This window comes from Cloeon dipterum, chromosome 2 (genome assembly GCF_949628265.1).
Source record: "Cloeon dipterum chromosome 2, ieCloDipt1.1, whole genome shotgun sequence".
Taxonomy (NCBI): Eukaryota; Metazoa; Arthropoda; class Insecta; order Ephemeroptera; family Baetidae; genus Cloeon; species Cloeon dipterum.
The window spans coordinates 23262869-23290119 of NC_088787.1; the positions used below are offsets into that span (position 1 = coordinate 23262869).

The window sequence follows — 27251 nt, forward strand, 5'->3', positions numbered from 1 at the left end:
AATTTATTTTGATTTCTGTTGCTATGCAGTCTAAATCATAATTTATTTTGTACTCTAATAGAAATAAAGTTTTTCGGTTGCTGCTAAACTCAGGTAAGCATGCATACTTCCTAGTTGTTTTATATTATCAAATAGAAAAACTAAACAGCCTAGAAGATTTACAAGAGAAACTCAAATTATTCGTTGGAATGTTCATAAAGATGCAGTAATCCATTCAAAGTTGGTTCCCGATCAACAGATGTGCTGGAAAACTTACCTTTGAACCGCACAAACGCTACATTTTCAGCCGATATTGTCCTGGAGTTGCTGTTGACAATGGCGTGTCTAATTCCTAAGATTCTTGAGAAACCTTTTCTGATTATCTTGTTTGTGTGACCCGCAAGAAAAAGTTTTCTGTTTATATCTCATTATACAGAAAAACACATCCCCTGGGACAGTATGAAAATAAAACCAACGGCAAAGTTTTCTTTTCTCTCCAAGCGTGATATTCCACAAAGGAGACTATTTAATTGCAGTGACATCTATAACAACACTGAAATTCTGCTTTTTTCACAATATACCTCTCACAACTGCTACTTCTTTGCGCTCAATTATAGAAAATTATAATTCCAAAATAAATTTCTCTCTGTCGACACTCGAGCACGTTTTCTGTCACTCTGGCCGTTACAAAATATTCTCTGGCTTTGTTGCATACTCACGTGGCGCAGCATATTCAATTTTATTAACATTTTCGCTCATTCCGCTCCAACATTCAATCGCGACAGTAATCAAATGCTTATTTCTGCGTGTGCGTCCGTGCGACGGTATTTCGACTCAGGCATGGTGCCTGATTTTGAAGAAATATTTATTGAACAAATTTTCAAAACGGATTCTGAGTTCCAATTTAAAAAGATCTAATTTAAAACTGATATGATTTAACCATTTTTCGGTATTTGGAACGTCATTCTTGTAGAACATTGAGGAACATCGATATGTAGGTGCACCTGAGTCATACTCGGGGTCAGGTCCATTGTCCAGAAGCGCACACTCAACATCAGGTTAGCTATTAGACGGGCTGGGGTCCCGACGAGTGGCTGGTGGAAGAGAGAAGCGAACAGTCACTTCCGCAACTTCCGCGCCGCCGGCCTCAGAGCTCGATCGACTCAGGCCCCTTCCACGTGACGCCCGCCTTCATCAGGTGGTAGAACCGCATCACGCCGCTCAGGGCCACAACCTAAAACCGCAATAAAGGCATTTTAAAATATTTTCGCACGCATAGAGGATAATATTAAATTTGATCTGTGCGCCTTCAAACGCTACTGATTTAAGTTTCTCTTAGAGAAGATGATCCTCCTGATTTTAATATTTATTGTTCCACGTTCATATAACGCACATTTTATTTCCTTTGCAAGGCATTGATCAGAAAAAGCATTTTACGAATCAAGGAGAAGTTTTATCAGACATTGGAGCGAAAGAATTGATTTTTTTAAGCTACATGGCTAGTCGATGACAAAAGCAGAAGAAATGAATCCAATCTCCTCTAGCCTTCCATATAACTGTCTAATATACAATATATTTCTTGTTATATCGAGAAGGAAACCTATTAGCTTTTATTTGATCCTTATTGAGACACAAATGTTTTCATTGGAAACTGATTTTTCCACCACACACATTTCCAGAAAATATATCTGTCACTTTTTCCAAATGTATCGGGGACTCATGGATGGAGAGAGTTTTTAGGTTGAGTGGCGTGACTACTCTAAAGATTAAATCACGTTAGCGAATGGATTTGAATACGTAGGAATATCAATCAGCAGAGAAAAGCTTAATTTGATAACGCTCGAGGACAACCAGGTCACAAAACCTAGACGATAAATGGCATAAATCTCTTCGACAATTATACCAAGTCAAAGCAATAAATTGAGATATTTTTGTCCGTTCAAATAAGCAGTTTAAGATAATTTTTTCACCAAATTATTTCGGGAAGAGAGAGATGCAATAAACGATTTTTTTGCAATTCGGGCAGGGGCAGCGAGAAGTTCAGACATACAATTTTTCAGGTCTTATAAGAAAATAATTAAAGTTGATTTTTTTCCTTTGATAACCATTCAACCCTGAAAAAAATTGAAAGAAAATAAAATGCAGTTAAGGCGACGGTAGAAACGAAATCTTGAAGTTTGGAGGTAACCATGCGCAGCAGCTGAAGGGCCAAAACAGCTATTTTCTCGTACAAGAAATAGTGATATTTGTTTCTATTAATTTCATAAATATCGTCACTCGTCGTGATTTTAAATGACACGAACTATGTAGTGCTAATATTTTTAAATAAATCTCGATAAAGTTGGACGCAATAATAAATTATAATTAGAGCCATACTTTCAAAGTTTTAATCCGCTAGGAGCTAAAACCAGTATTATTTACTATGGTGTCAATGCAACCAGTGACAATAAGAGGGAGGCTTTCAAAGGGGATAAATGAGAGAGCGGTATGGCGAAATAACTAGAGGGTAGCTATTGACCCGTACCCATTGTTTAGTCCAGCTGAGATAACGACGAAAGTGAGTCTTAAATAACCTCTGGGGCCCGTTTGAGAGAAAGAGAAGAAAAGTCGACTGAGCTAGTAGGTCGGCCAAGAAGCTGATGCTTTTTACTTTTTACAGCAATAGAGAAAAGTACATTAGAGGAAGAGAGGAAAGGCGAATGCTTGCGCGTCTCGACGCATTCAAAGGGAAAGGCTGGCTCGGCTTCGACAGATTTTACGAGGCGGCCTGCTGCTGGCTTTATTTGACATGCATCTCACGTGAGGGGCGACGAAAAGAATGGCAAGTTGTACTCACGCTTAACACGGCTCTGCACAAATAGAATACCACCTCGGCTTTGCAGATGGCGTCGAATTGCTGCGGAAGCAGAAAAAGTCGTGTCACTCCAAAATCAATCGCAAATTGTGAGATTTTTTTATTAGAACCTCTGCTCAGCACATCCCGTGGGCTATGAGCTCACCGAGTCCCAATAACATAGGGCCCGAGTGGCCGCAGAGGAGCTTGGGCCCAATGTGGCCATCTTTCGCCTTCACGCACCGAGGTCTTTTATTGAGACGCCAGACATTTGTCCCTTAAGCCGCTGGAAAGGTGCCAAAACCAGCAAGTGGCGTCTCCTACCAGCCCTTTGAGCTATTTGAGCATTTCGAGTCACTAAACTAACCACCTTTTGCCATCTTTGACATTAAGCAGCCAGCAATAGATCCCAGAAATGCTCAAATGTCTCCCACTACTTTCACACTCTTGAGAATGCTTTAACAATGCGAGCCAACGGGCTGATTTTTGTGACAGATAAAAATGGATATCAATCTAAAAGGGGAGATGTTCATGCAAAAAGGAGATACATATTAAAATATGCGTGGTGCCAGAGAAAAATTTCATGCTCTTATACATATCGAATGAAAATCCTCTCTTCACCGTAAAAGCGATTAAAACGCGTGCCGAGCAATAAAACAAGAGAGGCAGGGCATTAACTAAAACGGGGAGTTTCGGTCTGAAGCGAGAGGAATGAATAAGTAAGCCGGCGTATCGGCCCTCTGCTCACCCTGTTTACGTGGTCTCTGAGGACATTTGAATAAACCATGGCGACCGCCTCGAGAGCCAAGAAAGCCACGCAGCCCATAATCCAGGGAGCCACCAGGCCGGCCTTCTCCTGCAACAAGACAAAAAGCCCAATGCAAAACCCAGCAGTAGATGAGATTTGCCGTGCGAATTGGATCGAAGAGCTGTGCGAAAGAAGAGTGAATGAACTCATTAACGCAGTGAAAAGTGAGAAAGGAGGTCCTTTCACATGCATAATTGAGCCAGTGGATGACTCTAGACACGGGGACGACTCAACACAGGCCGCCAACAAACGAAAACTGCAAAGAAAATACTTTCCCATAGCAGAATTGCATTGTGCGGTGTTGAATTGAGGGGTATTTAAGACCTTTAAAAGTGCACAATTGTGACCGTTTTAAGCAAAAATTGAATTGATTGTTTAAAGGTGAAACAATTACCTCTGTTAATTGAAATCTAAATTTGTTTAATACACAAATAATAGCGTTAGTCTTGCACTTTGATAGGCAGGGAATTCTCAGTCACTATCGATGATATTTTGTTGGAGTCGAACTAGACAAATCAATTGCATTTAAAGCAACCAAAAGTTGATTACACCGCAGTTGCCATTTGATAATTTTGAATATTTCACGCTTTGATTCCGGATTCAATCCTGGTATTCAATGCGTATATGAGCATTCTAAACTATTCCAAACTAATTTCACGTATATTGATTACCAATGTCAGCTAAATGTAAGCCAAATATCAAATTTTAATTTTGCAGCACGTGGCCTGTATGATAGAAGTCCCCGGTTGAACTCTTGGTGATTGTGTCTTCTTCGTATTCGATGAAAAGAAAACTTGGCGTTCTGGCTTTTTAATTAAATCTGCTTGCGCAGCTGCGAGTCGTTTTCATTATCTCCCAGACGAAATTTTCCTTTTTATTATATTATACGCCACCGCGAATATGAATGAAAGGGCGGAAAATTCGAATGGGCTGCCCGTCTGTCCGCTGAATGCTAATTCGTATCCTTTCAATTCGGTGACAAATCCGTTGGCATTCAAATATTCATTGGCCGCGCACACGGTGATTTGCATCTCGCACAGCAGCACACTCGGCCGGCCGCATTGTTCGGCGCTTCTGCTTGTCCGCGACCGCGAAACGCCGGATTTTAGTGCTAACTCGATTTCCAATCAGCCGATCCCCGAAACTGATTGTGCAGGATTCGCTCACGCGAGAAAAACGAGTTTGTTCGTGTCCATTCCACCGCCTGTCAGCTTGGTTTGCAGGCTTCATTTCGATTACTACTGCGCACAGATTGCTATGGTTGAAGCTCACTGTTTTTTTAGGTTTCATGTTTATTAAAAATTAAACCGAAATTATTTGGGCTTAAGAAAAAAATATTTATAAATCAATCAATCAGACTTGCGTCCTTTCAATTCTTGATGAATAATAATTATATATTTTGACTGAAATAGTTGCAAATAAAATTCGGAAAATTAAATTATGAGGTATCTGCATTGACATTTTGGATCAGGATTTAAGGGTTTTAACAACCAACTAACATTTTCTGGTTCTAAGTGTAATCCATTTTTTTAAAATGGCAAACAACATGAACTATTCTATCAGTTTGTTCAAAAAGACTGAAAAAGTTTGCAAGACGAGTCAAGTCAAATCAAACTTGGACGGCAAAAGCTTTCCAAAATTAAGAAATTTTCTTCTCCCTACGTAAAGTCTCAGAGGATATCTATTTTCATGATGAAAACTAATTTGGTGCAGTTTTGAAGGCTGATTACAAGGAAAACATTCCTAAAAAAACTGAATCCAATAAATCCAATCAAAAGTTGTTTCCAGTGCCGACGTGACAAGAACTTGGATGGCACTACTTGTCTTGTTTTACTTCTATTCCAAGAAAAGCGGAGGGGAGAGAAAATGCAATTTTACAAAGTAACAGTAATTTTTCCTGGCCGGCGCCGTTTTGACCCACGAACAAAGTTTGTAGCGTGACAAAGTGCGTCGCACTTTGTCGACTTTAGGATTAGCGTGGCGGGTTTATGTCGCGGCGACCTCAGGAAAGGCGTCGTGTTGGTGCCTCGATCTGTGCCATCAATAAACAAACCTCGGAGCCGGCGGCGCTCGTAAAGCGCGAGAAATGATTATCAAAGCACCGCAATATAAGCAAAGCGCCCTCTTAACGGCCCCGCAGAGGCCCTCGGCCCCTCCAGAGCACTCTCGGCGCAAAATATGTTGCCATTTACGACCGAAATCTGGTGCTGGTGCAACATTTTCGATTTTATCAAAGTGGTGTAAATAGGGCAAGGAATAGCTTTATTTTGGTATTTGGATACACTCTATAAATTTTACGGACACTGATAATTTAAATCTGGACATATACAGAAAGAGCTAAAACTGGCTGGATCTTTTTGGGGGAAAGGGAGTCATGATTTGCTGAAAATTCATCGCATCGTTCAGAAATTTGAATTCTGTTTGAAATATTTGTTTTATGTAAAATTTCCAGGGCGAAAAATCGATTTGTTCTCATATTTATTTTTAAGTGAATAATTTTCTGTTGGGAAATACATGATTTTCTTTGCTGCTCTTAGGAATTCAAGTGGAAATAAGAGAATAAAGGGTTTTTTTTGTGTCTCACCTTAAGCACTCCGACGAGCAGAACAACGCTGAGCAGCATCATAAAGAGTTGAGTGCCAATAATCGCGAAGTAGGCAATTTGTACACCTGCAACAAAGAAAGTGTGAGAGAGAGCAAAGTGAGTGGGTTAAAGAGACGATAATTCCCTCTTCAACTGCCTTGAAAAGTGTTTGCCAATATTCCTCTACTGCGCTTGACTCGCGTTCGTCGTACTCCCATACTATTGTGTGCACGGTCGGCTGTTTCGTTTTTTATTCTCCTTCGAAACGAGCGAACGCTGCGTCTGCAGCCAAGACTGAATATTGAATTCTTCGCCGTCATCTGCGCCGCCGCCCCGAATTTCCGACATTATCGAAACTTAAACTGCTCTCCTAAAACGCTTTTCACATACCGATAAAATTTTCTGAGCTTCGCGCTCTGTGTTCGTCTAGAGAGAGTATTTTTTATATGAAATATAAACGGCCTTTCCACATGGGTGATTCCTCAAATTTAACACCGAGCCGTTGGCTCACATTGTTGAGCGTCAGGAGAGTAGATGCTCTGATCTTCTTAGTTAGTTGAGTGCATGCTTTGCGTGCATGTTGCAATGTGAGATTATGAGCGATGTTTGGGGGTCGAGTGCGGGCTGATTTGCGCCTGCGTTTGATTCATTTGCATTATAATTAATCATATAACAAGAAGAAAAATAAGCCTCTCGAGTACAGGCTGGTTGGATTCTTAGCTGCATTTACTGGGAAAAATAGCATACATTATGCGAAGTCTTGTCTTTCTAAGCCTTTTTGCTCTGCAAAATTCACTAGGAAAAATTTATTTTAAACCTTATTTTCTAAATTTAAAAAAATTAAAATTACAAAAAGTAAGAGAGTATCAGATAGAAAAATTGGATGTTGACTCATGCTACGCATTTTGAAAAAGAATCATGTTGATTTATTAATTTCGCAAAAAGGTCAAAGTCAAATTCAGCGTATGCACATTACACATACGGCAGACATTTCTCCTCCAGGAATCAATCATGCGCGGCTTTTGAAGCAAGTGAGATTCCAAGAAAGAGCACGGAACAGAGATATAAAAGCAGCAGCAGCGATACGAGGGCACTGCGATTCCAGCATAACGAGGCCACAAGTGTCCTTTTGCGCCGTGCAGAATAGAGCGCGCGCGATAGCAAAAAACGGAGACTGCTTGCTTGCCGATGGAGCAACCATGCATGTGCACACACTCACGATCGAGCAGATACCGCTCACATGTGTGCTGAATTTATTCCACATGGCGCGTCTGATAACAGCGTGAATCAATTCGGAATAAGGCGCCGACGGCGTTGCCTAGGCTACATTCAGCGCCAGCCGAGAGTGCAAATTACGATATTCGTACTCAACGCCGGAGATAGAGACACCGAATTTGCTAACACCTTTAATTAATATTCCTTCTGCCTCTATGCACGACGACGTGCTAATTTATTTCCAACAATACACACCTCGAAAATCGTTCCATTTTATTGTGAAACGCTACACAAACGCATTTCCTCATTATTTCATGGTAGATTAGTATAAAAAAGTTCCACTGCCGTCAGCATGCTTTATAGTTGGTTTAAATAATAAATGTATCCATCCCCAGAAACCATGTACGCATATAACTTTGCCATGACAGCTAGCAGTGGATGGTAAATAATGCTGCGCGTTGTGTAAGCACTAAAATAAATATGGATACGCAGGATTGTTTTTAAAAAAGCTAATTTAAAGGCACACTTTCAGAGTTCTCCATACGCAGAAAAAAAATATCCGGAATGCTTTAACTTGCAAATGGTCACAAACAAGAATATTAAAATGTTATCATGAAAACGATTTAACTTTTTCATTGGAGCCTATTGTTTTAGGGTTGTGTGGAATAAAAAGGTTTTAATGTAGCGTAGAAATTCAGCTGTTTTTAAATTTCATATTTATGAATTTATGCCATGTTTTGCTTACTTTATAAGTAAATTGCAAATTCACGCAACAGGAATTTTCTTGTCTGTTCCACCTTCCTTTATTAGTTACAATAATTTAAATATATTCATTTCAATTTGGTGAAAAATCAACTAGAAATAAAATCAACAGAATAAATTTCATTTTATGTCCAATTCAGTTTACGCCTTTACACCATAATGTTTGAATGTTTCAAATAATTTCCACGAATGTTACAGCTTTGGCCGAGATATAAAAAATTCCGTTGATGCTTTTTGACACTTTCATTCAGAGCGATGTCAAAGCCGAATGACGCAGCCTGTAGTAAAGTAAACGCCGCAACCGGGTCGTCCTGTCCGTCCAGCGGGGTGCATAAGCATCTCAATATCCGCGGTTGTCGAGTGCGTCTCCCTCGCAGCAGAGGAGGAAAGCGTCGTTGTTGCCGGTGGCGGCCGTTTTAATATTTCACCGGGCGCTGAATTGAAACATGGGTATTTCCAATCTTGAATACACACCAGTTAAAGTAAGCGACGGGGGCGGCTCTTCCTACCTTATGGTCGTTTTTGCGACCGTTTTGAATGCACAAAAAAAACTAGATTCGGGCATTTCGAATATGATGTGCTCTAAAAGCGGAAGGCAAAGTAGCCGTTGAGAGGCTTTCGATTGCCGACCGAATGGAAAGGAACGGTTTTAATGCACGAGAATTGGCTGGCGAGGCAGTCGTCTTTGAAAGGATCTGGCTTGTCGCAGACCTACAAGCAAAATAGTTTACAGAGACCGTCTTCCCCTGCAAAGCAACGCAAACACGGCCCGAGCTGAGTGCCTGTGGTTTTTGCAAACTTCCTTGTCGCGTTTTTACGTTTAAATCGAGTCACTTTTAACTCTCTCTCTCTCTCTCTCTCTCTCTCTCTCTCTCTCTCTCTCTCTCTCTCTCTCTCTCTCTCTCTCTCTCCCTCTCTCTCCCTCCCTCCCTCTCCTAAACAAATTAAATTTCGTTTCCTTGTGCAAATTTCTCTATTTTTTCTTTCGTAATTAGTGTTAATTTTAAAACATGAGGAAATATTAATTATAACTTTTAAAGATCAAACCCATGAAAAGAGGCAGTCGAAACTTTGCTACATTTTTGCGTCTTTAACTTTGAAGATAAAAACAAGATGCTATATCTGATTGGCCCAGCTCTTGAACTTTGATACCAACCCCCCATCTGGTGTTGGGCAACGCGAATGTACTCTCGCTCGTGCTTTTTTCTTTGATCTCACCCTCACCATAATAGACGTCCTCGAGCTCGGTGAATTTGGCCTGGTTGACGCTGATCCGCCAGCTGTAGATTAGCACCACCAGTATGGAGATACTCTGCAACAAATGTGAGAGACTCGATTAGCACTCGCTTAATTGGCTCGTTTGTCTTTGCGCGTTTGATCGCCTCTTCAGCAGCCTGCGCGAGTTAATGCAGGCTCGTGCCTGTTTATGGCCGCACATTAAAAGGCCGACTGCTGATGTAAATTGACGGGAGCGCGAGCACTGCTGCTGATGTTGGCAAAAACGAGGCGTCTGTGTAATTGCACCGGACGTTAGCTAATGCCTGTTCATCCCCTCTGGCAACTGCGTGTTGGCGTAATTCAATTCGGAAAGAAATATCTAAAATATATTTAGCTGGACCGTATTTCGTTTCATAGAGTTTACCTCCCCAAATTTTAAGAACGGTCGTATTTTGAATTAAAAAATTGGTCAACCGAGGAAATTAAAAGTTCTTAGTAACAACTTATTATTTAATATGGTTATGACATGTTCAGGGACATGTGCGTAGAAAACATAATTTTAATTGGGAAACATAAGCCTGTAAAAACTACGTTGGAATTTTTGCAATTGCGGCTGCTGCGTCAACTAAATTATCACTGGACAAAGAGGGTGGCCAGTAAAACGTGACGTCATCACTGTCCAGGGTAATGCCTAAATTTTTTATGAGAGTTTTGTGCTGTTAGGTTTCTGGTTTATCAGGTGGAAAAATATACTGGATTTTTTCGACGTTCACAAAATCGAAATTTTTAAGCGCCTCTGAGCTACTTAAACTATTATAACGTAGATGTATGTATTATATGCCAGAAAATATTAAAAATAAATTTAAACTATAATGGTAAATTATGCCCGTCAGAAATCGCAAAATGAAAGCTTACTAGCGCGCTGTGGAAACAGGAAAGACGATCTTCTGATTCACTATCCAAGTCTGTTGCAAGACGGCGGGAAACCTTGCAGTAATAGTCTAGTGAATCAGTTAGTGTATCGCTTGATTTTCCTCGCTCTGCCAACAGCCTTGTGTTTATTTCAAACACACTTTTGCGTCGTCACCAAACACTGCAATAACGCCTTTGTCAGCAACAAACAGAGTTGATTGCGAAACTTAAATTACGCGACACAGTAGTCGCGTACTAATTATTTATTATCGCACAAGGAAAGTTTCTACCTGGCGAGGTCGAAACAGGCACAGGGTGCGTTGTGTTTGCGCACAAGAGCCCATATTTGTTTGTGTTTGCGGCGCACAAGTGCAGTAAATGTAAGGCGTTGAATTAATTCCTCTCCAGCAGAGGTAGGCGTGACAACAAGTTTCGTTCTACACCCCAACTCGCGGCAACTTCAGCCCCTGTCAGCCCGGCACACCTGACAAGCTGACTCCACGACAGAAGGAAATTCTTTTGTGGTTGACGCATACACTTTTCGAGGATTTCGTGCTCTGAGGAAGAGTTCCGTTGGCGAAAAACTTTTATGCTTTCAATTTAGTCGAAAAACATGCAGCGGCCAAATAATGGAAAAAAATCAAACTCCAGAAAATCGGAACAAGTATTGAATGTATGCATGAAGTTTTCTCCTGCCACCCTAACTAATTATGAGCATAGCAACTTAAAAATCAATTTTAATCACAGTGAAATGCCAAATCTACTTCGTTATTCCAGATTGATTATAATCTTATTTAAAATTGATACCAAACTGGTCGCAATCCTGCTGCATTGTGCTCACCGAGCAGGAAAGTTTTGGGCCTGTGTCAACCACGCGCCGGTAATAAAGTAGCATGCGGAGAATTTGACGCCCAACTGATAATACCCCTAGGGAGAAAAATTGCAAAAGCAAAGGCGACGGAGCCTGCGGAGAATGCGGCCCCCATTCGGCCTCTCTTTATGCTTCTTTTCCGCCTCGAGTCCTTTGATGACCGACATTCCTCCTCGTCTCGGTGCGTACCAAAACATTTTTTGCCGATATATTTAAGGTCCTCTCGACGCACACGTCTCACGCTCCGCCATTCTAACCATCAAAGTGATAAGATAGAAATGCATGGAACATGCTCCCTTTAAATTTGGTCTTATGAAAGGACGGCATGAAGACACTTTAGTGAAAATTCGATCAAGTTGAAAAGCAAAAACTGAGGATGAAAAACACTGATTGTGAGAGCCACTTCAGATCGTCCACCTGCAACATTCAGTTCCAAGTAGCATCCAATTTTAGAAAATTATGTCCAGCACCGGATATTTCATTTATGCTGTGAACTTTCCGATATTTTCGAGCGATAAAATGAAGGATAATAAACTCTGAGTTTTATTTAAGCTTTTGACTTTCTCTTCATTAGAGAGCAGTTTTTGATGTTTTTTACGAGACAGCCTCAATTTCGCTTTTCGTGCGCGACAGACATATCGCCCGAGGGGGCACGTGCATAATTTCGCTATAAAATTCTGGCATCGTAATAAATCAAGAGCGACGCAAGCGCTCGCAATCGGAAAGCGCGCTGGAAAAGAGAGCAGTGAAATTGCGCGCGCATTTTTCAGAGTAATTGCATCGGTGTAAGAATGTCAAGCCGCGAGAAAATTTACAGCGCGTCATTTTCACCGCGAGCACGCCTTTTACGTGATTAAAATGCCACAAAGAAAGAGAAGAGGTGGATAAAAGAAGGAAGCCGTGTGTTTTCTAGAAAAGTTTCTAATTTTTTGTTCTCTCTCCCTTTTTGCTTGTCATTTAGGGGCGGGCTATTTTCAACGCGTGCGAGGGCGTTTCCTGCCGAGGACAATAGAGCGTTTAACTCTGCCGTGAAAGGACCTTTTGCAGGAGACCCAAATGGCGAAGGCCGTCGATTATTTGCGTCAGCGAACGCGACGTTTCCAGAGTGGCCTGTATTATTCAGAAATCGCGGTGTTAATTTTAGTTTCCAGCTTTGAATTCAAACTTTGCGCAGCGAGGAGGAAGAGTTTTAAATGATTCTCTTTGTTCTGCTTAACTCCTCTTACCTTGCATAACCCCGAAATTTTAACTTTGTGAAAAGGAAAAATTTATAGTTGCCTTTCTGTTTGAAATTGTTATTCACTTAATGTTGTATTGGTCAATTAGATTTTAATTTTGTATTGAACATAAAAATAACTATGTTAGGGTTTAGTTTTTCGATTAATCATCTCGTAGCAACCAAATAACCTGCATATAATTAAGAAATTTCGGGTTCATATGGAACCTGATTTTGGAATCCTCAAAGCAAGCAATAGTAAAGTGCCTTGGACAAAAATTGTCGTAATAATAATTTCTGGTACTCTTTGAACTGCATTTTCAGGAAATAACAGTCCCTTCAAATATTTTTTCCGCAACCAGTCAACACTAAAATAAATACTAAAACCAAAGAGTATTTCTCACGTGTAAGTTGTATAGGAAAATGAGCTAAAAAATGTTCTTCAATCATTAAAACAGCGTAACCAGATAGGAAAGTGCAAACTGATCATGACCCAAATCCAACCACGCGCAAGGAGAAAATAATAACAACAAACAAGGTAGGGAAGCGCTGGAGGCTAACAACGACGCTCTGGAGAGCAGATAATGATATGAGAGAAACTCGAGAGCGTTTGCAAAAATGCACGGCGTGGTTTACTTGCGAGCAAATGGTTTGCAAGCAGCTTTAGAGGCTCGCATTACATGTTGTAAACATATATAATTCGCAGTATGTTTGTGTGTGTGCAACTTGGTAATTATTGCTCTGGCGTGTGCCGGCAGCAAAACTGGAGCGCGCAGATGTGTTTTATGCAAATTCAAACGCGCGACGAGGCGGCCCGGAAAGAGCACCGTGCGGTTGTCTGCCTGCCTCTGACACACACGGTGCAAAAAGTTGCGGCCCTGCGAATGCGATGGACACATTTATTCGGACAACACACACTCTCGCAAACATGCAAACGCCGGATTAGTTTCACAGCCCAGCCCCGGGAACGAAAACTTCTCTGCTCGTGCCATTCGCTTTTTCGGCTCCATCTGCTAGGCAAATTATGCGTATAGTGATTGACACAAGGATTTGGGTTTCTGCTGCTGGAAAGACAAAAACATCGTTGAAAGATGTTTTCAGACGTTTAAAAAGTGAGTGATGGGATTCTGTATCAGATGACAGAATATATATGTTTTGGAAACTTTCATGAATTAAAAAGTCATAAATTTTATTTTATTCTCATAATAATGCTAACATCGAATATTTTTAAAACTTTACCCAGCACCGTATTTAGAGGTAAGGAGTTGCATAAAAATCAGATAAACAGCTTGAAATCTCGTTTATCTTTTTGATATTTTTTTGATAATTTATTTCTTCATATAGCGGTTGAAAGGTTCTGCATAAATCGCTAGTTAAACTCGCTATTAAATTTTGTTATAAGTGAGCCCTGATTGTGAGAAAAGGAGATGGGAAGCATTCGAATTAATTTGCTCCTCTCTAGCTCCGGCACTTTATTCGCTAAGCTAGTCAGAGATCTGTTAGAGATCCATTTTAACTTGAAGAATAACCATCGCGAAACGCAGCAAAAAAATTACAATGCCATGAGACTGACGAGTAACGTCTGTTTGCAAGGAGAATTTTTGTTTGATCAAGTGCGACAAATTATTTCCAACCTTGGGGAAAAAGATTTATACGTATATACTATTTGCCGAGCGACGGCTTTGCGGAATGTAATTAATTGCAGTGGACCGTCGTTTTGCCCTCGGGAAAGTGCTCTAGGCAGGCAGGCAAGAGGGAAATGCTCTGGGGACGGGGATTTTTTTCCACCGGAAGTAACTCGAGCGTAAATATTGTGCTATAAAGGGTAGATTGCCGCCGGCTGCTGATTTTATTGGCCTGTTTACCTGACTTGCGTCGATATATATATTGTTTCTGGAGTGCCGACCGGATTTCACCAAATAATATTCTGTGAAAATCGCTTCGGAAAATATTGATTTAGAGCGATATTTCGGTCTGAATTCCAGAAAGGGGTGTAATTTGGACAACATGAACGGGATGTTTGTTAGCCCGTAACTTTTATAAGCCAATTTTACATATCGAGTGCTATCTTTGTTGAAAAATATATAAATCACACGTTTTAAATACAGCTGAAAAAAATGGAGCAAACTCCAATAAAAAATTAAACCAGTAAATTTCAAAATTTATTTCTATGAAAAAATATACGCATGTACCCTTTGGCCCATTTGTTCATTGGGCGATTTAAATCCATTACCACTCGTAAAACGAAGGGTGAAACGCACCTAACTGGGAAATAACAAATAATACCCGCGGGGCTGGCGTTTATCGAAGCGTGCGGTCTCGATTGGAATGGAAATAAAGTTCAGGCCAAAACGCGTTGATTTATTATTCCGCCGCTCATTTGCGAGCGAAACTTGCGTTCCAACTCTCGTACGCGGTAGCTCTATTTATCAGCGGCGCCTTTTCGTCGTTCACAAACCCCGGTTCGGTGTTGAATTAAATTAGATTGCTCAGCGCGCCACCCGAACAAAGCGCAGAGCAGAAAAGGAAAAATCCACCACCGCGACGACGAAAGAAAAACAGCAGGTATAATGCGTCACCGCTTCTTTTTTTAACGACTGATCTTCACTGCTCGTTTTTCGTCTGCTCTCTCGTCGCTCGCTCCTCACCCAAATCAACACAAACTTGGTCCCCCTTGCCAGGTGACACGCGAAAATATTGCTGGTCACAAAGCTTCCGCGCCCACATCGATAATCCAAAATTCAATTTAAATCTACGTGTCGTTTGTTTTTCTTGTAAAAATTGACAACTGATTGATTCTTGCAACTCTTTTTACTTTTGAAAAGCTGAGATATAAAAACACGTATGATTCAATGCATTTGGAGACTATTTAGGTCCTCACCCGCCATTCATATTTCTTATGAAACTGTTAATATTATGATAGCACGTTTTCCTTTCTCAGAGCAGGCTTGGATCGAGAGCAAAATAAAGACATTTTGAAGCCTTAAGAAGTACTTATCATAAAATATCTTTAATTTTAGCATTGTGGAAACAATTAAAGTAATTTTGCTGTCAATTTTTGTCTTGTTCCTTCTATTTTTTTTTAATTTAAACGAGCGTCATTTCCTACGCAAAGATTAGACCAGCATATTATATTTAATATTTGTTTTAACACATTTAGCCCTCGTGCATTTTCATAATTTCTCTCCTTTCTTTCAAAACTCTACAAAGAATATAATTTACGGAAAGCAAGCAACCCTTTTTAACATCTTGAATATGAACAGGATATAATCCAGAGAAAGTAGGGACTTTGTTTCACCTGAAGAGTGCCGACGCTGCATATTTGCACTAATTTTAATGAAAAACTCAAGAGTGGAACAATAACGCGTACTAAGTCACGTAGCGCGAGAGTAAACACGGTAGAATTTAATTACACGGCTTCGAGACTTTAGAACGAGCTAATCCCGCGCCGAGCCATCTCTTGCAGTGTCGCCAGCTAGCTTTTTATTACGCTGGAAATTGGCCGAAGACTAGAAGGAACTTCGGATTCTCGTCTTTTCGCGGCGCCGACACCTCTCTTTCTCTCTCTGGCCCGAGGAGCAGGCCAATTAAACTTGGTTTTCTGCCCCGGCCCGGCTGAGAGTGGCGTGCAGCTGTTGTCAGCTGTCAAGCCACCATGCTTGTTATTTTTGCGCAAAACCAGACCGCACGGCTTTCAAATTAACTTTCACGCCCGCTGGCTGTTTTTCCTCGTCTGCCCTGAATGTTATCCCAGAACACGCGAATTAGACGCGTTATTCGATTGAAATATAGGACCCAGCTGATCCCATGAAGAGGTCTTTGTCTCGATTGACAGGATCCTATCCTAGGTTAATTCCTAAAGACCTCTCAGCCGTGATATTTTTAGGCGGTAGTTGGCTAAACCAGCTCATCCGTAGCTCTGCCTTGACGACTGGGCATTTTGCACGTATGTGGCACAGGTGACAAGATTTTTCAAGTGAAGTTTGTTGAAAAGCTTAAAGTTATGAAATGTCCAGTGCCCAGTTTTCTCTTGTTCTTGTCAGTTTCTTTTTTCATGTATGTAAACCGGTGGCTAGCATGGCTTGCGCAGCTTTTTTTGTCAAAGTATTTTGTACTTATTAGCAAATAAGGGCTAACTACCTTATCCGTATTGGCTGGGCTAGCGTGAAGACCTCTTGATTATAAAAATTAGGTAAATTTAAATTAACAAACCACGGAGCATAATTTCATATTCAAATAACAATACTTTATTTTCTATTTCCTGTCAGATAGTAAATTATGGATGATAAAGCAAAATCAACAATAGTATAACGGTCTAAAACGCGCGTTCAATTAACTGCTGATTATAAGTTGGTAGATGCCAATGCAGGCAGAATTATACGAAGGTTTTCAATATTTCAGTTGAAATAAAGGGAAAACAGTGTGCGCCAGCTTAAGAAGACCTTTTAAAATTTAGTCGTTAGAAAGGTAAGTATGACACAATTCTGTTAAATTTTCTCTCAAAATGCCAAAAATTTAATCTATATAAAAGCAGCCGAAACTAGTTGAGCAGGAAATACAAAAAATGAACATCTCGCTGTCCACTGAGGAAGATGCATTTAATTTCAACTTGAAAAGATCGTTAAAACTCTGAAATTTTTTAGCTTCTCGCTACTCTTTTTGATTCCTTACACTTTCAGAGGATAAGCATTGAGTATTTATTTGCCGAAGAAGAGAGAAGTTGAAGTAAATTTTTTGTCTCAAAAAATTTTGAAAAAGCAAAAAACAGGCAACAAAATTGCCGGGAGAAAATAAGAGTTATCAATTCGGAACCGTGGCTAATGCACTTAGACCGATGAATAATTCAGCATGCGCGAATAATTAATCTGCCGAGAGAAAAGGGCATGTAACGTGATGGTGATTAAAAGCAGAGCCTCACAAAGAAGCTAAGTTGCGGAGAAAAATGGCGTTCATTCATTCTCTCCCCTTGTGTTCGCCTCTACGCGTTGCAAAAACGAGTGAGGCTGAAAGGCTTCACTGGGGGCGTGTGATGTTCTGCTCTCACTGGAAATTAGGCCAGTCGATCGTGGAAAAACTCCTGAGCAGAGTGCATCAATCGTGAGTCGGATGAAACACGTCTTCAGTTGCAATTAGTTTTTTAATTAAAACTCGAATGAGCTAGGTTCATGATGTTGAACTATGTTTTTAACATTCTTCATTTAATTAACCGGAAATGGTTGTAAATATGATGATAGCCTTCAATTGCAACAGTACAGCAAGCGTTTCACACATATTTCCGGTGCACCTTGTTTTGCCCAAAACTATGATACCCGAAACAGCCAATATGGAATGGTCGAAACAGAAAGTATGGAGTACCCAAGAACGACGCCCGAAATGATTGTGCTCGAAAATTGACGAGAATGAATTAAAAACAAAAATTAATTCCAATTTTTGGACTGTCTCCATTGGGGTGTAAATCAAGCAGAATTTAATTTCCTAGACACGAAGCATATGAAGGCTACAATTTAACTAAAACTTTTCTGGTCCAGCCTCAAAATTGCAGGTATTTTTTCTTTTCTAAGAATTTTTCCAGGAAAAGCAGAACTTTTAGCCCATCTTAATGTTAATGGTTTTCATGAAGCGGTGCCAATTTTCCGCCACTGCTGCCACGCGTCTTAGGTCAAAAGAGCCATTTCGCGCCAGAAGGGATTTCAGCAGTAATGCGTGGCACTCAAGTCCTTTGCGTTAGCTAAGTTTGCCCTCAATTTATTTGCCTTCATTTTATTCACCGCGAGCGGAAGGGCGTAGAAAAAGCAGAAACAGAATCCGAATAAAGATTCATCTAAACTGTACGGTTGAAGCAATTTTAGAGTTTCTCTCCTTTAATGAACACTATTAATAATGAGCGACGAACAAGTGGAAAATTTGTTTAACTGTACATGTCTTTTGCTGCCGATTTCATTGTGGTTTTCTTAAAATTTCTGGTTGCTAACTTTAAGCATAGCAGCCTAAGTTTAAAATTCACTCATCCTTTTGAGGAAAATTTTTTTAAAAAATTTCCAATTTTGGAACAGTTGGCTATGAGTAATTTTATAGTAGCAGAGACGCAAAGTTATCTTTGCAGCTGCGGGCGGATCGTGTTTACGAATGCCGGGGTTAGCATTTCGGGTGCGGCCACGCGTGATCTGATTTGCCGCTTGCCTTTGAAGTGGCCAGCTGCATGGTCATTAATATTAACATCTTCCGCAAAGGCTTAGCGCGCGTGTCTACCCTGAGCAATCAGCCGACGAGACACTGCTTCGCAAACAGGCTTTGCATAATCTGCTCCGTCGGCCGATACGATTCGCCCAGTCAACCTAGCTTCGTCTGCTAATTTACTCTCCCGCGCTGACCTGTCTCTCGCTGATTAGGGCGAACACCTCCAGCGATTTCGCAGAATCACCACCGCAAACTTTGAACCACGCTTTGTGTCTCTCCCAGCAGTGACAAGTTCATTTAGCAAAAGGTGTTAATCTCGGCCTCTCTTGTTTCAAAGGAGGGACTTCTTGATTATTCTGGCTAACTTGGAAATTAATTTCCATTCTCTTTTTCTGGCTTATTGTTAGCCATATCGATTGAAAAAAAATTGATCGTCATGTGACCGAGTTGGCGATTTGTAATTTGCAAAGCCAATTTTTCACTTAGTGAAACCAGCCGGCGCCAGCGCGCACGTAATCGACGTCGTAATTACCAGAGGTTCAAAACTCGCTGCTCGTCGACACTGCATAAACTGTGATAACCGTAAATTATCATTTATTGCTGCGATACTGGAGGGAGAGAGGCAATTAGCTGGCAATTTATCGCTTTTCCAGGTTTCCGGATTAATTTAAAACGAGAACAAGCGAGACGCGAACTTTTAATCGCTGCTGCTGTAGAACGAAATGAAGATTATTGTGTAAATAGGCGAAGATTAGATGCAGTTCGTTCTAAACCAGCGAATTCAATATTTTTTTCTCTTTCCCAGCGAATAAAATACATAATATATATATATATATATATATATATATATATATATATATATATATATATATATATATATATATATACATTATGCGAAATTGCTTCATGAGAAAAACTATTGCTCGCCATTAATTCATTTTTCATTCATGGCTACGCAAAAAATGCCTTCCTTGATGATAACTTGTTCATCACAAGTATGAAAAGTTTAATCAATTTATTTCCTTCCATGCTTTAGAAAAATGCAATTTCATACGTGTTTGCTCTTTTAAAATAGTTTTAATAATATCTAATCGAAATTATTTTCAAAACTTAGCGAGATGGATACCAAAACTTTTCGAAATTATTCAGCGAAACGGAAGCTACCCGGATGGTCCAAAGTTTGAGCCAACCGCCTTTGAAGCGGACTAATTCTGTGAAATCTGGCTGCTGTGTATTCAGTGGCCGTGTTCGCCTTATGCCTGCTAATCATCGAGGGGAATTAACTGAGCAGGTCAGCGAGTAAATTAGTTACCGGTTGACTGGACCAGATTCTAAACCTCTTTGCAAAGCTGTACCCTCAGGAGCAAATTGACGAGTCCATAAATTTGATGTAAATAATTCTGAGCTCATTTTTACACGCTATATATGAAATATGGTTTAAGATATACAAGCAAAAAATGTATATGGTTAATGCTTATCATTGCAATGAAAAAAAATCAATACGAGATTTTTATGATGTGCTTGATAAAGTATAATTCACTAGTTGTGTAAGCCCTTAAGTGTTCGAAGCCGAAACAGAACTGTAGCGCCACCGTAATATTTTCGATTTTATAAGACACTTCTGCTGCGATTTCAAACTCAATCCTGCAAATGTGCATTCCACACTTAATATGTTTTCTTTTGACGTGCTGAAAACCAAAATGGGTTAGCCAGTCAAGGTAGGATCGGGAAAAACTATTTTTTAAATAAAAAATATCTTCCGACGTTTATATTGGCTCGACTGATTTTTATTTTCAGCGCATCTAAAGAAATTATTCTAGAAGCAGAAAGCAGGATTGAGTCTGAAATCACAGCGGGAAGCTCATTAAAATCGAAAGACACCGCTGGCGTCATCTATTGTTTGATTCGAACATTAAGGGCTTACGCAACTGGTGAATTAATTTGAAATTTTTATATATTAATTGATATTAACTGATTTAAAAATTTATTTTAGCACAATACATCGTGATTTATATTAGATATTTCCTATAGTTTAATGTTATCACAGATAGTTTGCTCAATGATAATTCCGTTGAACAACAAAACAAGGAGCTCTTTGTTTTTTAACGCGGATCATTCTCCAAAAGGCCACTCAAATGGATCGTTGTGTGAAAGTGGCGGGTGAGAAGGGCTGCGTGTGTTTAATCAGAGAGCGGATCAAGTTTCAGTGCAAATAGCATTTGAATGCGAAATTAGCCAGAATCAACAAGTGCTGCGAGTTGATGCACAGCCGACTCTGCGGCAAACAACTTTAATAACGCAAAAATTCCTTCTGCCACGGAGCGCCGGCCAGTGCTAATTAAATCTTGTGTCGCGCCCTTCCAAACTTTGTGGAAACATTATTGCTTTTCGTTGGTTTTTGGGAAAGGGCCAAAGTTGCTATATTATATGTATATGCTTGATTCTTCCCGAATTTATCCTTAATTTGGTTGGTTCAAGTTGAATTTAGCTCATTTAATCGATTTCAATACTTTCAAATTGCGTATAAACTTTTTGTTATCAAAATGTTGTTCCGTGCAAGTGAAAAATAAGAAAACACTAAAAATCTCTATTTGCGTCTATAAATATTACATTTGAAAAGTATATCAGTTTCAAGTTTATTTCTTTGCAACATTAGAAAAAGAAGTTAATTAGTTTCCTTACCGTCGTGTAAATGGCGGCTGTAATGGCGGCAGTCCTCGCGTGCAGGTGGAAGCACCCTTTTGTATCCTGAGCCAACACCGTGTACGGTCCGACCAGCGGAGGTCTCATTTTGCTGAGATGTACGTTCACCGCTCTGCAAAAAACAATGTGAGCTTTTTATCTCTATTATCATTTTAGTCTCAGTAAAGATCCTAGAGAAATCGTATAATACAAATTTCTATTTAAATGTAGCACTCCTAAATTTGATACAACTTAACACCTTCTAAATTTTTATGATTTGCAGGACCACCATAAAACGTAAATACTTGTATAATTTTGTTAAACTGATTAAACTTGGTACCGATAGCCGATAATCGTTTTTATGAAAAATATCATCAAATTCGAGTTTCAAGTTCATCCCATCGATTGAAAAATGTTAGAAAACTGAATACTTAAAATTTTACTGGCTGATATATTGCAATAAAAAAGGAAAATGTGTATTGCTACCACGACAGGAGTATTTTAGTCTGCAAAGATATTATCTCCCGCCCATTAACATTCATTTTCCAAAGAGCAAGAGGGGGTATGCAAAATGCGATTGGAGGCCTCATTAAAACGAGGCAATGCATCACTGCACGGCGGAAGAAATATGTACGTATATGGCGCTCCTGATGGATTGTGCAGCAGCTGCGTTTCTTCTTTCGACGAGATGAGAAATTGATCAAGGCCGCGTGCCTCCTTTCTTGCCACGCGGGTAATCACCCCTTTCACAATACGGTGGAAAAATCGCGGTAGCGAATATTGCACCTGATGACTACTCACTTTATCCCGTTAATGCGCCCGATCGATATTTAATTACGACCAAGTGTACACGTCGCAATAATTCAAGTTTGCGCTGGCAAATTTAATAATCTGCAAGCTGATCCGATCTTGCTGGACATTTTTGTATTTTATTTTTATTGATCGGGTGTACGGTTAATTGATTATTTGCGTGGTGGCTGCAAGGCGAAGTCTCAGAAAGTTGGATAGACACTTGACCGCAATGAGGTGGAAATTTGTATAGTGCAAAATAAAGCCGCTCAACGCTAAGCACAAAAAAACGAGTTTTGCCCTAATTGGAAAGCTTATTTCTTCCTCCTCAAAGCTCAGAGCAAAATTTCAAAGGCAATTGTCTGTTGAACAAAAACTGTTGCAATCCGATGTTTGTTGGTTTTAAGTTCCTACAAAGACGGCATTGCCATTAGTATCTCGATTCGAGTAAAAAACTTGAGCTGTTAGTTGCTAGAAATTATTCAGTCCAGAAATTCTATACACGCTATACACTAATTAGTTACGTGATATTACGCTTTTAAGGAGAAGAATAAATAATTATTTACCTTACAAGAGAGAATTTCTAAGAAGCTCGCAACCATTTTAGAAATTATTGTCTTCTGAATAGCCACTAACTTCCCAATTTTTCCAAAAACATTGCTAAAATTTTAGGCAGTGAAAAATACCTCATCAATAATTCATAGACACATAGATTTCTCAGAGACCAATTCATTTCCCTCAATATTCTTCTCAAGTATCCTTACCCATATAAATCCTCAACTCTTAAGATTTGAAGAAAAAAATACGAAGCCATTCACCCGGGCCACTGCGATCATACTAACGAAGGCTTCCACCTGAGTGTCGAAAGAGGCCATTCAGATGAACATTTTCCGCTGACTTAACGGCACGAAATCATTCGCGTGTGCTCTCGTTATCAATAGCAAACCGCTCCGAACTCCAAAGAGCCGTTTTGCATTACGAGGCCAGCAGCTGCTGGAGGAAAACGGATGAATAGGGAAAAAGATGTTCTCAGCTGCGAGAGCGTCTGCTCGGATTAAAGTTTCAAGAGGCTTGCAGACGTCGATGTTTGGCCCGCGTTTGTCAGAGTTAAAAGTGTGCAGATGTATTCCTGCAAAAGCGAGAGGCGGCTTTTTGTTGATTGGGGAAACATTTGCTGATTAGATTGTCTCTCTCACGTTCCCTCCCTCGTCGGATCGTGCAAGAGTGATGAGAGTCGCTCCTCACTTGGCCTTGCGTGCGAAATTTACGACAATTGTGTCGCGAAGACAAACTTGTTAGCGAGCAAATCTTGATACTCGTCGACTCGCTTTCTTTTTACAGCCGTCTCCAAGAGCAACACAGCCTGCAAATTGAATTTCTTTTCCTGCTGCGCCAAACGAAAGAAAACTTTTGAACTTTCGCAATCCATTCCAATCAAAATGTTTCTTTTATAGAAATAAGTGTGTAACTCTTTGTCTTCATTGCCAGCGTCGCAATCATCGAGGCATCAAAAGTGTTTTGAGTTATATTTAATTTCTTGTGCCCGTTGACGTGGAGTAAGTCTTTCATAGCCAATTTTATTTTGTAACTCTCCTTGATATGATTTTCTTTTTTTGCTTTGGATAACTCAATTTTAATACTAAATTTTGCACACGTTTCACAGAGTTTTAAGGATTTCTATTAACAGTTTAACATAGTTTAAAATGACTCTGATCTTCATTGCATTACCTCGTAATCAGTGAGCTATAGCGCAAAACTGCTGTGTTAATGTTTTAAAGGCTGTTTTGTTCACTATGCGCAAATGCTGATGCGCTCCTTTTGCCATCGTTCCAACTTTTTAACTGCAGTGCCTGCACAAAACTCAATTTCATCAGAGCAAACACTGCATGCTCTGATAAAATATATAAAATTGACTCAACGCGGCGATCGAGTTTGCACAGCGGATTTGCCAGCACATCTGATTGTGACGTTTATATTCGCTGCAAACGACGCAAATTGTGCGCACCGACGAAAAAAGAGGACGCTATAATTTTCAATCGATGGAAAATAAATAAATCAACGCAGCGTTCACTTTTTCCCAATGAGTCGGATCTCGTATTTCAGACTTTCAGAGACACATTTGCGGCTGTGCTGCTCCTCCGCTGAGAAAACAACGGCGAACTCGTGTAAACTGAATTGTGAAGCACTTTGGCGAAGTTTGCCGACTGCTCGTGCTGCAGAATTAATTCCCACACGAGACAAGTTGCTCTCCACGCCCGGGGCTAAGGAGACGCACAAAATCCCGCGTGCACTTTTCCTTTCCGGTCCGATCGAAACCGAACCTCCTATATAGCAGTGCAGGAATGCCAGGAGAGGGTTGCGGTCACGAATTCCTCTTCGATTCGGTAGCACACCAGTATAATCGTGTGTTGTTTCAACTGCGGTCTGCCATTCCACAAATTGCGCGCCCCTGCTACATATGACTCAAGTTTCAGTCTACATTGTCGAGGATAATGTAGAAACATTTAGTTTGTTTGTTATTGGAATAAATTTAAAGTTTTATAGATTGCAATAAAAACTCGCAAGGGTTTTAATCTTTATTATACTACTTGCTATAACTTTCAAAATTGCATCTCTTGGAATATAGACGTCATGATAAATCTTTGGAACGGACTTGCTATTTATCAAGCTCTATCTTAATCGAATTATATTAATGATTTATATTTTTCAATGACCTAGCCTAGAGACATTTGCCTTTTTTCTCTTTTTGTATATATGTAAATGACATTGGAGGAATAAATAAATAATTAGATAAAATCAAAACCTAGATGACATATTATGACTGCTCTTTCTCAGTGTGACCTATGAAGTTGCTCATATTCATTGATACTTGCTACGTTAAAAATCTCACACACAACATTCACGCGTCCCATTTCTCGGAAATAACTCGTCCAGGCAGAAGAGTTTATAACTTTGGTTCCGCTGCCCGCCTGACACCCAACTTTCTGCAACATTTAGCTAGTCTGTAGTAGGAAGTTGGCGACACAAAGAGAGCAGTTTGTATATGTCAGTCTTGTTGACAAGTTGCACGCTACGTGCGTCTGTTGCACGCAACATTAGCCACAAAGCGCGTAATTGCTCAACCAGACCTGAAAGAAGGTCTCATCTCTCAGAAAGACTTGAAATAAAATTCCTGGAATTTTCAGCAGAATAATTTTACTGGGTTCTTTGACAGTAACGTTTTTAGTTAAAACTTTTTTTTGCGCGTTTCTCTTATTCCTCTTGAAATATTTCCAATATGAAATCAAAGCTTCACAATCAGTATAGCCAATGATTCCGCTGCCGGTTTCCGATTAAATTCCTGGAACCAATTAGTAAAATCGATCCTCGGTCACTTTTGAGATATGCAACGATTCGCAGTAATGAATCAATTAGCGCGAAGAGGGAAATCAAAGTTTAAATTCTCAGCTAATTAATTTCCGCCCTGTTTCACCTGACCTAGAATACTTGAATAACTATCGGCATCAACACCTTTCGTTACTGAATCAAGTATTAATTGGACAGAAATGGGAGACTTATCTTTTAAAACGTGTGGTATATAATATTATACTAAATAATTATTTATTTGGACTCATATCACTTTCATAATCCAGAAATCTGACGGCTTGTCAGTTTGATATTCACACAAGCATAATCTTTAAAACCACACAAGATGGGCTTGTGGATTTAAAAAAATGCACCTTTCGTGAAATCAGTTAAATGACGAGTTAGAACGTTTAAGCAAAATTGAATTAACAAAAATCAAGCTGATAAATTTTGCTACAAGGAATATCACAAGACTTTTAATCTTAACAGGCATCGACTGAAATAAAGTGCAGCGAAATAAATTTTTTGGGAAAAGTAAATCGGCACATAATGTTGCGAATTGCCGCGGGCGAGAAAGCCTCGGAGTAATTTATGGCGCCGAATCCAAACGTGCGTCAAATACCAAATCGGGAGTGGAATGGCCTGGAAAAGAACAGGCGTTTGCTGCCATCATCGCCGGAACAGAGACAAGCACGTGACACTTTTTACAACGAGCGCAAATTTCAAGCCACAAATTCTATTGTGCACCTACTTAAATTTGAATGGCTCTTTCCAGAGCGGGAAATTGTAGCTCTAATTGAAATAAATTGCACAAATTTTTACAGTTATTTCTAATATATCAAAGAGTTTGAAATTTTTAGGGGAGATCATCTATTAAACTGACTCGTTAAAAAAGGGATAGCAGTCTTCACAAAAAGTATGATTTAACCTTTAACATACTTTAAAATTTGAATTACTGTTCTTCAAAGCAACTTTTTAATTGATTGGAGTTGAAAATCTACACTTTCGCAGGCTTTCTATTTAGCAAAGCTCTAGGCTCGCACATTTACAGAGTTAATTAATAGGCGCAGTGAGCAGTAATTAAAGAGAGCGTCGCCATCTTGACGACTAATTAGGGTCGAACAAAAGCGACACAAAAGGCGTGCCATTCGAGGCTTGACAGATTATTTGCAGCGGCGACCAGAATATCCGCATTTTTTGAGGCCAAACGATGCGTTCGTGCAAAATGAGTGACACATCTGCCTCGTCATTATTACTTTTTGCGACCAAAACTAATTGGCAAGCGTGCTGACGCCGGCGTTTTTTCCCCGGACCAGTTTTAATGAATTGTCAACAGGCGGAAAATGACTCGTTGCGCTAATGAATTGGCTCGGCATTTCCCTAACGGCTGTAAATTTATATTTTATCAACTGTGATAGTATCAGCAAATTTCAGTTCACGAATTTCGAATTATCTTTATTTGTTTACTCGTAATTTTTAAACATGGCAGATTTTTAGCATGATAATCAAACGGAAAATCTAGCATTTCATCATTAATTAAAAATATATTAGCATGGGCACGAATGAGAAAAAGCCTCATGGTTTGGAAGCAGCATTTGCTTAATTTTTTTCCTGTTTTCGTGAAGGAAATTGGGCTGTTGGAAAAGCGTGGAGCACGTCGAAAAATAATTGGACATCAGAGCACGTTTTGGTGGAAACGCAAACAATGGGAGCGCAAGGCAGCAAACATTTCGCTGCTCAAGCCGGATAAAACCAAACGTTCGGAGATAAGCGCACGAAACAAGCAATATCTAACCCTCTCCCTGCTTGCCTTGGTCCGCAGACAACGAACCGTTGGCCAAGAGCGATATTAGATTAGCA

At 39.9% G+C, this 27251-nt stretch overlaps 1 protein-coding gene across 1 annotated transcript in view; it reads right to left on the reverse strand.

Annotated features, from left to right (window-relative positions):
• Positions 1 to 472: 472 nt before the first annotated feature.
• LOC135936924 (uncharacterized) overlaps positions 473 to 27251 on the reverse strand; it is a 49115-nt gene continuing 22336 nt past the window's right edge. Inside the window, exons 2-7 of the mRNA XM_065479933.1 lie at positions 21258 to 21390; positions 9406 to 9493; positions 6205 to 6290; positions 3561 to 3668; positions 2816 to 2875; positions 473 to 1213 (exon numbers count right to left, since the gene is read on the reverse strand). Coding sequence (XP_065336005.1) covers positions 1127 to 1213; positions 2816 to 2875; positions 3561 to 3668; positions 6205 to 6290; positions 9406 to 9493; positions 21258 to 21365 — 537 coding nt within the window. The 5' untranslated portion in view covers positions 21366 to 21390 and the 3' untranslated portion in view covers positions 473 to 1126. The remainder of the gene's footprint in view (positions 1214 to 2815; positions 2876 to 3560; positions 3669 to 6204; positions 6291 to 9405; positions 9494 to 21257; positions 21391 to 27251) is intronic.